Here is a 16,114-nt window from a genome sequence, read left to right on the forward strand (position 1 = left end):
ACGCCATTGGCACGGAGGCACACTTGGCATTTCGGCACAGCCCACGCTAACCAACAGACTGACGGACAGCAGGAGGATCTGTCAGTGTTTGTTTTGTAGGCCTGTCGGAGCAGACTGCATGTAGCCTATATGGCACCCATGCCTCAATCAGTCACACAGTGGGCGGAGGAGAGGAGCAGAGAGCTACTGGGGTGCGTCCCAAATGGCACTCTATTCCCTATACTGTATAGTGCACTAATTTTGACCAGGGCCCATAATGTGTTCTTAGAGAAAGCATTACTACTTAGCTACCTACTCCCCTTCACTCTCTGCAGAGCATAAGGCCTCAACAAAGGGATCCAAAACTGAGAATGGGTATGCATACAGTCAGATTACTGATCAGATTATTGACTGTTCTCATTAATTGTATTACGGTATACAATTGTCAACGTACAGTATACAGTACCACGCATGGGCACAGGGATGCATGGTCTGTCCTAAGCAGCTATCTCTGGTAAACTGGACAGCATTAGGGTGATATGTTTAGTGTAATTTAGCCATGTTCTTGAGAAAAGACCAAGGTTAACATGTCTGGGTTATAGCTCTGCTTAATGGCAAATGTTAAAATGTACAGTAAATCCATACATTTAGCCCCATGGAACTACGAGAACACCTGACTGTCTTAAAACGTTACTGTACGCCCGGCACTAGGGCTAGTATGCAGAATTTTCCATGAACACATTTCTCCCTTTTAATAACGATCACAATTTTTTAAGCCCACTCTCTCATGTCTGCAGTACTAATAGGAATCATTGGGAAGGGAAAAGAACCAGCCATACTATAACTTTGGGTTCACTGAGGACTCAGCTCTTGTGGTAGGTCCAGTGAATTTATTAGAGCATAAATTGATTTTTAAATATGCATATTAATTTATTTTATTTTATCAGCGCTAGGCTTCCAAAACAAACGTAGCGGTCTCGATGCATATGTATCGCCCTCTCTGCCGTTAAATGAGGCTCTTTATTCAGCCAGGACGTATGCTGAGACGCTGAGCCATTAGGTGGCTGGCTGGGTCAATACAGAGCCTGTGTGTGTCTGTGGAGCTGCTAGTCTCGCTAAACCACACTAACGGAGAGCTTCAAGCCAGAGAGTGCCCAGGACACTGACCACATCAAAGTCAGCCAGGTTTGAGAAGGAGAGAACACCAAATAAACCTGCCAGGGGGAGGTGAGGAGGCGAGGGGGGGCGGGGGAGGTGAGGAGGAGGAGAAGGCCCAGTCCTGTGCTGTGTGAGTCGGTGTCTGTGGGTGTTTGAGCAAACAGCCTCCCCAAACAACTGTGGGAAGCCAGCAGCAGTGGCGGTCACGCCGGGAGAGAGGAGTGGGGAGATGGATGGAGGAATGGAGGGACGGAGTAGTGAAGGAGGAAGGCAACAACCTCTATGCCCAAATCTGCATGCCCTCCCCCTCTTCATGTTTGATTTAGTGATTGAGGGGTAATTTAAACGGTTCATTTCAAGGTGGATCCTGCGCTGGCAGGGATCATGGCGGTAGCATTTTCCTAGCATGCACATGAGGATTGGTACGTTAGCGTCACGCAGGGTGGATGGAGAGCGTGACAGGAGGTGCAAACACCGTTAGATGGTAGATGGCTCGCTCTCGCTCGTTTCCCTTGGGTGGTTTGAGACAGGATAAAAGTGACATGGATACCAAACCGGGAGCCTGTGCCAGGCAGGCAGCGAATGTATGTGTTTGATTATCGAAAGGCATCGAAATGCTTACTTTCATGGACAGTTTAGTTTAGTTTACCACTCTGTAGCACTGTATTGCTCATTCATACAGCCAACTGGAAGGTTATATTAGGCCTTACTTACTTATCACTCTGGGACTGGCAGCAAGGCTTTGGTGCCTCACCATATGTCTGACCTCTCCTATGAAAACAGGGTTGTTCACCACTTCTCTTCTGTCACACTGTCACTAAATCTCCCCTGCCTGCCTGCCACTATCCCTGCCGTTAGATTGCAAGAGCAGAGCAGGGACCACAGATTTACAGTATACCTGCCATAACACTGACTGAGAAATAGAGAAGAGACAGATATAGAAGCCCTGGCATCTGCTGCTGCCTGCAATATAGTACATCCACTGCCAACTCTCTCTCTCTCTCTCTCTCTCTCTCTCTCTCTCTCTCTCTCTCTCTCTCTCTCTCTCTCTCTCTCTCTCTCTCTCTCTCTCTCTCTCTCTCTCTCTCTCTCTCTCTCTCTCTCTCTCTCTCTCTCTCTCTCTCTCTCTCTCTCTCTCTCTCTCTCTCTCTCTCTCTCTCTCTCTCTCTCTCTTTGCCCTTTTAAGGTTACCACTGTGGATTTGTAGGATGTTACTCATAACAGTGTAACACACCTGAAACACTATGTGACTAGCTGTGTAAATGAGAGGCCTGTGTTGGGAGAACAGTGGTGGGCCTTTCTGTGTTTATATACGCCCCCTGCTACGACTCAGGGTTTTTATAAGTCCAGGAAAGCTCCTCTTGCTTTGATGTGGAGAAGTCTATGAAAAGCACTTAGTATTTAGTAGTGTGGCATATGGATACTTCATAATTTACACAGAGTATACAAAACATTAAGAACACCTGCTTTTTCCATGACATAGACTGACCAGGTGAATCCAGGTGAAAGCTATGATCCCTTATTGATATCACCTGTTAAATCCACTTCAATCAGTGTAGATGAAGGGGAGAAGATAGGTTTGAGAAGGATTTTAAGCCTTGAGACAATTGAGACATGGCTTGTGAATGTGTGCAATTCAGATTTAAGTGTCTTTGAACGGGGTATGGTAGTAGGTGCCAGGCACACCAGTTTGTGTCAAGAACTGCAATGCTGCTGGGTTTTTCATGCTTAACAGTTTCCCGTGTGTATCAAGAATGGTCCACCACCCAAAGGATATCCAGCCAACTTGACACAACTGTGGAAAGCATTGGAGTCAACATGGGCCAGCATCCCTGTGGAACGCTTTCAACACCTTGTAGAGTCCATGCCCTGAAAAATTGAGGCTGTTCTGAGGGCAAAGGGGGGGTACAACTCAATATTAGGAAGTTGTTCCTAATGTTTGGTACACTCAGTGTATGATACAGCTAGCAGTGAGGTGGGAGAGTCACTGTGACCTTGGCTGCATCTGGTCAAAAGTAGTGCAGGGGTAGGAAACCCTGGTCCTGTAGGGCCACAGGCACTTCATGTTTTGCTTTAGACCATGTGATGAATTTAGCCAATTAAGGTCAGTGAGGTGATTGGTAGAATCAGGTGTGGTGTCTAGTTGGGAAAGGATCCTGCAGTGCAGTGGCTGTTGCACTCCAGGACCAGAGATGCCAACCCCTGATCTAGGGAATCGGGTGTCATTTGGGGTACACCCCAGGAAGGTGCGTTGCAGGATTTCAGGGTCACTCACCGTCCACAGGGCTGATGTAGTCGGGCAGGTGTGCTGCTGCGGTCGCCCCGGTCTGCATGATGAGGTCTCCGTAAGTGCTCCTGCCACTAGCCATGAGGTGGTAGTACTCTGTAGGGTTGGCACCTGGAGGGGGAGGGGGCAGGCTGAACAGACCATGCTCCTTCAGGTGCTCATGGGTCACTGTAGGACAGAGATGGAGAGAGGGGTGAGATGAGAGACACAGGTCAACTAATGAACAACTGACGGGGACAGGGAAGACTGACACAGGAACAGACAGAGGGGGGGGGGTGAAATGAGAGGACGCAGAGACAAAGAGACAGACACTGACAGAGACAAAAAGAGTGAGTAGATGAAGTGACAGACGGAGAGACAGAGAGGAACAGACAGGGTGCATTGCTTCACAGGTTTGAAGATCTATGGTACAGAAGATGCCTGGAGGGCAAAAGGCTTTTGATAAAAGATAGGGGAAGTATTTGAGGTTTGCTGCAGTGTCAATGACCCAGGGGAGTAAACGAAGAAGAGAAAGAAGGAGGGAATAGAACATTCCTGCTCTTCTCCTGTCTCGCACATAAATTCATTGAGACAGATTACCGCACGCACTCACACACACACACACACACACACACACACACACACACACACACACACACACACACACACACACACACACACACACACACACACACACACACACTCACTCACTCACTCACTCACTCACTCACTCTCACACACACACACACACACACACACACAGCCATAAAATGGCATCCATAGTGGTAGAGAAGGGAAACCCTTGAGCACAACGGAAATATTGATGTAAAACATGTTAACACCTGCACCCAGTAAACCCACATTTAAAAGTGTCACAAGCTATAAGAGTGAGATATAGATTTGTTTTCTTTCCTTTTGCAGCGAGCCACTGTGGCCTATAGCCATAACTGTGGCCTCCTCCCCGTTTCCTGCTCTCCGTTTGCCCCTGCGGATATATCAGGGGCTAACGTCTCTACTGTTAGAGAAAGGAGGAGCGGAAGAAAGGAGGGATGGAAGGATGGATGGAGGTTTGAGCTCCCTTAAAGGGCCTAATGCAGGGGTGTCAAACTCATTTTGCCCCGGGGGCCGCATTCGGTCTTCAAAGAGGTCCAGATGGCTGCACTGAAAATGTGTTATATTTCCTCGCCGTAAAAATGTACAAAAAATTGTCCTCTATCCATAGTTCTGATGCTCTCTGACTGTCTAGCTTTCATTTAGGTGATTATTAGTGAGATGGACACAGTCAAGAAACTATATGAATGTAGGTCCATTATCATTTCTACACAGTTTCGATTTGGTTTTAGTAATTTTAAAGTATATGTTTTTACTCCAACCACCCCACGGCCGTATGTTTGACACACCTGGTCTAATGTCACTACTGTTATTTAGATAAACTGAGGGGAAGGAGGGGTGGAGGTTTGAGCCCCTTTCCTCTGCAGTGCCTAAACCACGGGCCACACCAAAACGCTCCTATCAAGACTAATTAGGGCTGGCTGTGGTAAAAGAGAACAGGCGTGTGTTTGTGCTGGCCAGGAGGCCCACAGAGAAGCTTTAGTTTCTCCTCGCCTGCCGAATCACATAACCACTTCCAGTAGCTGCTTTGTGTGGACTGGATAGACAGACTGAGGATGTTGGAGGGTAGTGGACTGGACAGACAGACTGAGGATGGTGGAGGATATTGGACTGGACAGACAGACTGAGGATGGTGGAGGGTAGTGGACTGGACAGACAGACTGAGGATGGTGGAGGGTAGTGGACTGGACAGACAGACTGAGGATGGTGGAGGGTAGTGGACTGGACAGACAGACTGAGGATGGTGGAGGGTAGTGGACTGGACAGACAGACTGAGGATGGTGGAGGATATTGGACTGGACAGACAGACTGAGGATGGTGGAGGGTAGTGGACTGGACAGACAGACTGAGGATGGTGGAGGGTAGTGGACTGGACAGACAGACTGAGGATGGTGGAGCGTAGTGGACTGGACAGACAGACTGAGGATGGTGGAGGATATTGGACTGGACAGACAGACTGAGGATGGTGGAGCGTAGTGGACTGGACAGACAGACTGAGGATGGTGGAGCGTATTGGACTGGACAGACAGACTGAGGATGGTGGAGGGTAGTGGACTGGACAGACAGACTGAGGATGGTGGAGGGTAGTGGACTGGACAGACAGACTGAGGATGGTGGAGGGTAGTGGACTGGACAGACAGACTGAGGATGGTGGAGGGTAGTGGACTGGACAGACAGACTGAGGATGGTGGAGGGTAGTGGACTGGACAGACAGACTGAGGATGGTGGAGGGTAGTGGACTGGACAGACAGACTGAGGATGGTGGAGGGTAGTGGACTGGACAGACAGACTGAGGATGGTGGAGGGTAGTGGACTGGACAGACACAAGGACAGGAGCATGGTGGTGAAGGGTAGAGGATAAAACCAGTAGTCGTCCCGGTGAAACCAGCTCATCGGCCAGGGAATTCAACAGACAGAAGGCAGAATGAGGAGGCTCTCTCTCCTTTACATGGTTTGGGGTGACCCTACACTGCTGTAACAGACATATAGTAGACATTGACAATACTGGCTATAAAGGGTGTGGATGTTTCCTATCCTTGGAAGATCTGTCAGTTTCCTGATGTAACCAAGTTGATATGCTGATAAAATGGACTGATTCTATAGCTCCACAACAACATAGGAAAAAGAAGAATCTCCGGGACAATTAACAGTAGTGTCCAGGCATTAGGTTACTAAAACTACACTCAAACAAGATGTCTACAACTACTTTACATGTATTCTATCTCTAGGATTATCTACAGTATTCTCTGATAGGCTCCCCGGTTACACAACTTTATTTATGTTCATTCAAGCTTAATGACCTCCATTTTCTGACATACTTCTTTGCCACTGCTGCCACTTTATCAGTGACAGAATCTCTTCCGCATTGCTTCTTCTAAAAGCCACAGAGCCATTAAAGTCGACAGGGGAGTACACTCAGTGATTTATTTGTGGGCCTCTAAGACAGCTCTATCTCTCAGCCTTTGTAGCCTCTCAGGCAGCTCTCTCTACTCTCTTCAACCTGTTGTTGTAACAGGGTCGTGAGGACAGGCCTGTCATCATATGAGCTCCATACAGGGGAGGGAAATGTGCTTTGTTAGTCTTTGCTAATTTCCATAGTTTCCGATACCCAAACATTTGTTCACAAACGTATACACACGTTCTAGCACGTGCATGTGTACACATACACTATTTCTTTCTCTCTCTCGCTCTCTCTTTCACACTCACGCAAGCACGCACACATTCATGCACACACATGCATGCAAACACACACACAGTATACACTTAATTGATAATGCCAGAGAAGCCGGTGTTTGGAGGATAAATTGGCACGCACGGGTGCCAATATATCCTCCAAACACTGGCTTCTCGGGCATTATCACTTTTATACAACGGGTTACCAACATCTAATGATTTACATTTTTTCATTAAAAACGTTTAAAAAATGTATTCATACTATTTCATCCTTCCACAAGATATAGTCCCGACACAAATCTAGGGTTGCTACCCAAGCCGGCTAGTCGTTCGTTCTATCGGTTTGGTTGCCAGAGACGCGACCCAGTCGTTAAGTCTTTTTGTTTTGTATCTATGGACGCGACCCAGTTGTTCGTTCTAAATGTTCTATTGCCATACTGGCTGGCAACGTTCTTATCCCTTGCTTGCTAGCTAGTCAACTACGGCTAATTTACAGTCACGTCAAACAGTGCAGCCAGAATAACAACAAAGTAGCTGCGTTTGCATTTGTTTAAGCTGTTTTCTAGTGATATTTCTTTGGATACATCCATAACAATGAGCTAATGATGCACTATTTCACCTGGCATAGAAAATGTGCTCTCTTGTCAGGACACTTGTTCAGCGGAGCTAGCCAACAACACAGCTAACACAATCACTTCAAACTGAAGCTGGAAAGATTGCAAACTAGCTACATTTTGTTTAGTTTGACCTGTTTTTAAATTGAAATGTCTTTGTATATATACATAAACTTTATGCTGATTCATGATTTCGACTGGCTGAGAAAAGCTGCCTGCCTGTCTGTCTCGTCCTGACTCCCAACACATTCATTACTACGGGACAGCTGGAGATCGAATGTCAATACTGAAACAATGTTGCAAATATCAAAGAGACAGACAGCAAGATGTATACAAATCTCCACTATTGAAAACCAATTGCTAGTCTAAAAGGAAATGGGAGATAATGTCTAGATGCTTTTTACAGTGGAGATCAAGTTTATAAATTGACTGGCTGGGCTGATGAAACAGTGGATTGCGCAGTCAGATGGAACAGAGTAAATAGGCATTTCAACGTCATAGCTTTAGCCGGTGGTAACTTGTGGAATAGACACCGGTTGGAATGCGGTTTTAACCAATCAGCGAATCAGGATTAGACCCACCCGTTTTATAAACCATACACATCCCATTACATGAGAGGATGAAAGGAGAACGTTTTAATATAGCAGAGTGTATTAGGTGTTGGACTAATTTTCACAGTATGGTGGGTAATCTGGTGTGTAAACAACATAACAACATATACCCAGGTGTGTTCTGGGAGATGTTGTGTTCCAGACATTCTCTCTCTGTGTTTATAGCGAGAACTATCCATTAAGTGTTATTTCCCTTAAACACAGCCTGATCCTCTCATCTCACCTCCTTAATGCTGAACCAAATATGTCTGTAAATCTATCACTACACACCCTTACATAATGACTTCCGAACTATATCTGTCTTATTCTTAGCATTTGTATACATATCACATATAATCTGACAGATATGGGCTGTGCTTTGACATAGAAAATACTATGCACTTTTAAAGATGTGTTCTTTCTTTTAATGCTCTGTTACAGTAAGCTCCCTTATAACTGCCAGGAGTTTGTATGTGTGTCTGTGCATTTGTGTCTCACCTTCTGCAGGGCTGAGTCCGCGGGCAGCAGAGATCATGGAGAGGGTGGGGCTGCTGTGCATGGAGCGGAGGTAGTGCTCCATGTGGGGGTTGACGTAGGGGTGAGGGGGGCTGAAGGGGGAATCCCCCGTCCCTGCTGTGTGGGGAGACAGACGGATCAGAGAGATGCCGTCTGAGATGACCGGGCTGCCTGCTAGGCCATGAGGTCTGGAGAGAGAGAAAATTAGTTAATACCAGAACTAGAGTGAAAGAGACAACCATGCACAAGCACATTGCTGTTTAAAGTGAATACCTTGAAAGAGTTGTGCAAAACAGTGTTTTATAAAACAGGATTTTTGTGAATGTTAGTGGTTTTCATGTACTGTATGTCTGCCATTCAGGTCTGTCCCTGAAAACATGTAAATCTCAATCCAGATCCACTACTATTGTTCTTGTTCCCCCATTCCTGATGTGTCATAGTGATCCCCTCTTGTACCGCTCCTCAGACTTAGGCCTGAAGCAGGGAACAAGTTGAGACTGAGGTTCTCAGACTACACTCCTATGACAAAGCCTACTGTTTGGGTGTCTGTTTGGGTGGGCACAGCCAAGGTGTCTCTCATATTACTACTTAGCCCTGTTACGAGTCAGCACATCCATCCGGATGTAACTGTAAAAAACAGAGGCGTCTCGTCAGCCACCTTCAAGCTACCAGATTAATAGAACAAGATACTGTAACTGAAGTTGAGTCATTGATAATATAGCCCACAGGTCACAGTCAGTGGGATATAAATGTGTCATCTGTTGGCAGGTAACTAGCAGGTCTGCTTGTAGAAACACAGCCAGGAGGCTGCTGTAACTCTTGATAGCTGATAGCTACCCCCTGAAGCCAGAACAGAACACTGAATAAAGTACCGGCTGTCTGCTGGCCGCTGGCACAGTTCTTTGAACTGTTTTGGGCAAAGCTAGTTATTTGAAGGGGCATGCTACTCCTTGTGTTAATATGGTTGTTGGGTCTAATTGAAACCTCTGTGTGTGGTGGGCCAGGCCGTATAGCACCTGGAAACAAGTGAAGAGGAGAAGATGTCAGGTTTTGAACAAAGCAGGCCAGTACCACGTCCTCACCTCTCCACTCTCTGTTTGTCTGCTGCTATAGAGGCCTACAGGCTTCTCCTATACTACAGGCTGCTTCTCCTAACCAAGGAGTAGATGTGTCAGGAGATGTTTTTAAACAAAGCAGGCCAGTACCACGTCCTCACATTTCATTAGTCTCCAAATTACCACTGTAATGAGTCACAGTATGCTGTCCATCGGGGGAGGGGGGAGGAGAGGGTTGATGAGGTGGGGCGGGAAATGGGGGTGGATAGGGGAGAGTGAGGGAGAGTGGGACGGTGAGGTGGGGGGGAGTGGGGACGGTGGGGTTGGGGGCTCATAGTACCAGACTTGAGTCTGCTCAACTGATGAGTTGCAGGGTGGGCAGGCAACACACAAAAACAACTAAAATGCTCTTGCTTTGAAGAAAAAAGTATTTGAAGCAGAAATAAGCTAGTATACACAAATATGTTTTAACATCCATTAGTTATAATGATAAGAATTCATAATAGATACTACTTGGAGCCTAGACTTACAACACAGTTCCATATCTCAAGTATAGTAAATGCTGATATGTGCCAGGAGTACATGAGGTAAAGAAAATAGTTGAAATACTGATATCAATCAATCAATCAATTTTATTTTATATAGCCCTTCTTACATCAGCTAATATCTCGAAGTGCTGTACAGAAACCCAGCCTAAAACCCCAAACAGCTAGTAATGCAGGTGTAGAAGCACGGTGGCTAGGAAAAACTCCCTAGAAAGGCAAAACCTAGGAAGAAACCTAGAGAGGAACCAGGCTATGAGGGGTGGCCAGTCCTCTTCTGGCTGTGCCGGGTGGAGATTATAACAGAACCATGCCAAGTTGTTCAAAAATGTTCATAAGTGACAAGCATGGTCAAATAATAATCAGGAATAAATCTCAGTTGGCTTTTCATAGCCGATCATTAGAGTTTAAAACAGCAGGTCTGGGACAGGTAGGGGTTCCATAACCGCAGGCAGAACAGTTTAAACTGGAATAGCAGCAAGGCCAGGCGGACTGGGGATAGCAAGGAGTCACCACGGCCGGTAGTCCCGACGTATGGTCCTAGGGCTCAGGTCTCTCAGTTGGCTTTTCATAGCCGATCATTTAGAGTTGAAAACAGCAGGTCTGGGACAGGTAGGGGTTTCGTAGCCGCAGGCAGAACAGTTGAAACTGGAATAGCAGCATGATATGGCTTCTTCCATGATATGGCTTCTTCCCGTAAAATCTGTGGATTTGGGTAAACTGATCTCTCACTGAAATCCACAGGGACAAGAGGCTGGCAGAGGCTGGTTGTGGGTCTGAAAGGTGGGTCTGAAATGTTAGCATTCTTGGCAAGGCCTGGGTTCACCTCAGTCTCTCATTTATACCCCTCTCTGTATGGGAGCCAACCTGCACCCAACCCAACCCAACCCAACCCAGGCCTTGCTGCTCCCTCCGTTTCCAGTAAACGCCTACAGACAACCAGCCTTGTCTGAAGGCCAACTTTCTGCCGTCAATCCCTCCAATGGATGGCCCATAAAGAGGTCTCTGTTCTGTTCTGGGGGAGCTGAGAAGAAACAGACGCTCCATACACAAAGCCCAAGCTGATTCCCTCCCCTTGGAGCTTCCACATGGCGCGGGTCTAGAGGCCTGCGCAAGTTCCACAGATTAGTGTTCAGCTTCGCTGACGCTACGGGTTTCGTAAAACTGGCACCAGAGTGCTCTTATCTGTCTGAGTAATTTACTATGGACCGTGCTGGTTGGTCACCGTCCTTCATGTTTAGCCACAGTGTTCCCGGTTACCGCTGTGCTGTGGGGGAGCGTCATTTGGTGGCAGCGGTGGGATCTGTGGTGTGACGACCCCAAAGAGCCTTTAGATCCGGCTGAGGCTGCGGTCCCAAATGGCACCCTATTCCTTATATAGTGCACTACTTTTGACCAGAGCCCTATGGACCCTGGTCAAAAGAAGTGCACTAAATAGGGAATAGGGTACAATTTGGGACGTCAGCTGACTCGCCTGTGGTCCCGACCTCAGCCACAGAGGATCAACACAGAGTACACAAGTGAACATTTTCAAATGTGCCATTTCTTAATCAACATTTAAAGCCAGATAAGAGGCCAATGTTGTGTTTATATATACAGTGGTATTGGACTCCTTTCAAGTATTTGGAATATAAGTCGGTAAACTTAATTGAAACTGTGAAATTGAAATTGGCTAGTTTGTGGAGGCTGTGAATGCTCTCCCTTATGGCAGCCCCCTCCTAGATTGAAGCTTGAAGTGCAAAAATTATTAACAACAACTAACCTGACTGGTGCAAAATGAATTGGTCGTGTCCTACCTCCCAGACTTAAATGATTTAATTGATCAGAGTTCAAATGGAGAAATGACATACAATTGACACATACACCTTTCTTAAAGCCCTTGAATTCCTTTGTTTCAATTGTGAAGCATTTCTGAATGTATTTTTTTTCCGATGGGGTTCTTTGAGCTTCAAAATACCCCAGTAACACATCGCAGTTTTCACACATAATCATCATCAAAACCTTATTTGTCTGTCACGGTATGACACAGAACATGTTAACAAATACCATTAATCACACAAACTACCATGTGCATGTTTGAGTCTGTGATAATGAGGTGGAAGGTACTACACCTTGGCCTGTCAGGAGACAACAGACAGGAGACCTCTCTGACAGCTACTATTATTCAAGTCTTGTCAAACCGCCCTCTTTCTGACAAGATGTTACTTGAACTGTTTCTCCACAGACAGTCTTAGTCACAGACGGAGTATGTAGTGCAACAACCCTGAAAAAACGAGCCTGGGAGAGCAGTCTCTACATCAGAACCTGTCATTTAAAGAGAATTCCATCATACATAGCACCATGGGTGGTTACCAGACTAAACTGATGTAACTGAAGTGGTCCTTTGTAGCTCAGTTAGCAGAGCATGGTGCTTTCAACGCCAGGATAGTGGGTTCGATTTCGGGACCACCCATATGTAAAATGTATGCATGCATGACTGTAAAAGGCTCTGCATGGTCAATCCAATGTCTGCAGTGGCCATACAGCATTTACTGCGATATGGCCTCTGTAGAAGTCAGGGCATTCATATTTTGTGCGCTTCGTGTAGCAGAGCAGAGCTGTTGCGAAGGAAGTTTTCAAGGAAGTGAGTTTGTGTTTATACAGGACCTCCCGCCCCCACCTACCGTCAACCAATCATGTCAATACGGAGCTATACGAAGCCCTCCACATTGTTACAAGGGAGGTGCACGGTGATGCGGTACGGAGCTCGATTTAGCCTCTGCATGCCTCCGACCACATTTACGATTGAAGCATAAATTGGCTTTAAGTCGCTTTGGATAAAAGCGTCTGCTAAATGGCATATATCATTTATTTTATTATTACTATTATTATTATCATTATTAGATTATGAAGTCAATGGGAGAGGGGAAGACAGACAGTCATTTCGTTATCTTTGTCTGTAGCTATGTATATGTTGTAGGAGGAGGAGAAGGTGGAGAGAGTGATTCAAGCCACACAAACTACAGTACAGTACATTTCCACTTGAGGTAATTGTTGTTTGCTTCACTGTATGATTACCAGCTTATGTAGCTACTGTCGGTCATCCCCCTGTTGGATTCCTAGTGTGAGAAAAAGTGCATTTGGACAAGGGATTGCTTGTTTGAGCTTCAAAAACATATGAGTAAGTGCATTACTGTGTGTATGCATGTGGAGTCCAGGGGATAGGGGAGGGGGACGTTGCTGTGCGGTACTTTTGGTGTGGGGCAGGGCAGTAAATGGACATATGCTGGTTAGGGCCACCTGTACCTATTCAACACCTCTTCTTAAGTAGCCTTAGTCTAGTCTTTACTGCAACTCGAGGGTGTTGGAACAGGAAGCCTTTCTTTGGACCAACAGACAGACAGACAGACAGAGAGACAGATAGCAGCCTTTACCTCTCTTCCCCAACACTGAAGGTTATGTGAATTCAGGCATCCTGTTTCAGTGGATCTCTCTCTACTCTCTCTGCCTGGCTGTCTGGAACCACCAACAAGTTAGTATTTGCCTCTCTGGCATGTTATTCCCTACTGGCTCAGCAGATGAATTACGACGTGACACACTCTCGTCTGTACTTCTGGGCAGCCACTCCCATTGAGATAAATCACTGTGGCTGTGTGTCAAATGGCACCCTATTCCCTATATAGTGCACTACTTTTGACCAGGGCCTATAGGGCTCTGGTCAAAAGTAGTGCACTATAAAGGGGATCGGGTGCCATTTGGGATGCAAGCCGTGTTACCCCACAGGGGCTGGAGATGGGGCTGCATTGAGCTCCTAGTTGTTTTTGGGACTCTTCATCAGGATGCTGAGGATTTGGACTCAAACTTTGATGATATACTATTCTTTAACAAGAGGGCTCTGTGTACAGCAGACAAAGGAATGAGGATGACCTAGAAACATAGTGGAGACAGTAGCTAGTATGCAAAGACACACATCTTTAATTCTGATTCAAACCAAATTATCTCAGTCTTGACATTTTTAAACCATTGATTTGCAACAGCCTTTCATTTGATTGATAGCTGCTTCTGTCCTTTCATGAATGCATTCCTCGCAATAATTCATAGGAACTTTTAAATCCTCCCATTAGCACTGAGTGAAGGCTAGAACCAACATCGTAAAAAACTGAGGGTCAATGGACTGACACCCAATCAGCATGCTCAAGATCAACCCAATCTTCCTACGCTAACCAATCAGCTTGCTCAAGATTGGCTTCCCTTCTAACGCTAACCAATCAGCATGCTCGGGAACAGTACGCTAAACAAGCCAAACAAAGAAAAAAACAAATAGCTGATCTGGAAAATCCATTTAATCAAAACATTCCAAGCCCAGACTGATTGCCTGATAAACTGGACAGCATGTGTTTGCGTACAGGGCTGGTGCAGGCCGCAGCTCTACAGCTCCACCACACAAAACCTCAGGGCAGAATTCAGTTCAGTTCAATGCTGCAATTTGGATCCAACTCCCAAAAAGAATAAATAGCGGTCCTGCTGGTCTGGAATGAGTGGGGATCTGTTTTTTGCTTCCTCTCGTGTTGTTGTTTAGGTTCTGGGAACGGAAGGCTGTATTTTGGATACTAATTACCCCCTCCAACATGTTGGCAGAGAGGAGAGGCTGGCTTCCCTCTTCACTGACTTGTAGGTTCACACAGAGGATGCCCAATTCCACAATCCACTTTAGGCATACACTGCACATTATAAGCACTGTCTCAAAGCAAAGCTCTGTACTGTTACACTGCCTCAGAGCAAAGCTCTGTACTGTTACACTACCTCAGAGCAAAGCTCTGTACTGTTACACTACCTCAGAGCAAAGCTCTGTACTGTTACACTACCTCAGAGCAAAGCTCTGTACTGTTACACTGCCTCAGAGCAAAGCTCTGTACTGTTACACTGCCTCAGAGCAAAGCTCTGTACTGTTACACTGTCTCAAAGCAAAGCTCTGTACTGTTACACTGCCTCAGAGCAAAGCTCTGTACTGTTACACTGCCTCAGAGCAAAGCTCTGTACTGTTATAGTGCCTCAGAGCAAAGCTATGTACTGTTACACTGCCTCAGAGCAAAGCTCTGTACTGTTACACTGCCTCAGAGCAAAGCTCTGTACTGTTACACTGTCTCAAAGCAAAGCTCTGTACTGTTACACTGCCTCAGAGCAAGCTAGCCCTGTGCTGTACTGTTGAGGGATGAATGCATCTTTCCCCAAATTTCCCAATCTTTCTCCAAAGAATTTCTCCAAATTCCCCCAGTCCAGACCAGTGAAATGATCCAGGCATTTTACTCTTAGGTCTTTTGTGCATCTAGACATGAGTGCCCAAGAGGCCTATCTAGCCAGGTACTGACTGATGCAGCATCCCTCCCTAGGAACCCTGGTTCTGGTTCTGGTTCTTGTTCTTCCTGTCTCTTCTACACTGAGTATAGAAAGCATTAGGAACACCTGCTCTTTCCATGATATAGACTGACTAGGTGAATCCAGGTGAAAACTATGATCCCTTATTGATGTCACCTGTTAAATTCACTTCAATCAGTGTAGATGAAGGGGAGGAGACAGGTTGAAGAATTATTTTTAATCCTTGAGACAATTGAGACATGGATTGTGTGTGTGTGCCATTTAGAGTGTGAATGGGCAAGACAAAAGATTTAAGTGCCTTTGAACGGGGTATGGTAGTAGGTGCCAGGCGCACCGTTTTGAGTGTGTCAAGAACTGCAACGCTGCTGGGTTTTTCAAGCCAAACAGTTGCCCGTGTGTATCAAGAATCTTCCACCACCCAAAGGACATCCAGCCAATTTGACACAGCTGTGGGAAGCATTGGAGTCAACACTCATTTACATTTACGTCATTTAGCAGACGCTCTTATCCAGAGCGACTTACAGTTAGTGCATACATTATTCTTTTTTAAAAATTTTATACTGGCCCCCCGTGGGAAATGAACCCACAACCCTGGCGTTGCAAACACCATGCTCTACCAACTGAGCTACCTCCCTGCCGGCCATTCCCTCCCCTACCCTGGACGACGCTGGGCCAATTGTGCGCCGCCCCATTGGTCTCCCGGTTGCAGCCGGCTACAGCAGAGTCTGGATTCGAACCAGGATCTCTAGTGGCA

General features: G+C 46.2%; 1 protein-coding gene across 1 annotated transcript in view; it reads right to left on the reverse strand.

Moving 5' to 3' along the window:
- gli2a (GLI family zinc finger 2a) overlaps nt 1–16,114 on the reverse strand; it is a gene marked incomplete at its 5' end in the record, with an annotated part of 87,251 nt that overhangs the window by 26,596 nt on the left and 44,541 nt on the right. The window contains 2 exons of the mRNA XM_084179188.1: nt 3,413–3,592; nt 8,391–8,596. Coding sequence (XP_084035314.1) covers nt 3,413–3,592; nt 8,391–8,596 — 386 coding nt within the window. The remainder of the gene's footprint in view (nt 1–3,412; nt 3,593–8,390; nt 8,597–16,114) is intronic.

The sequence above is a fragment of the Coregonus lavaretus genome, assembly GCF_964263955.1.
Source record: "Coregonus lavaretus genome assembly, chromosome: 16".
Classification (NCBI taxonomy): Eukaryota; Metazoa; Chordata; class Actinopteri; order Salmoniformes; family Salmonidae; genus Coregonus; species Coregonus lavaretus.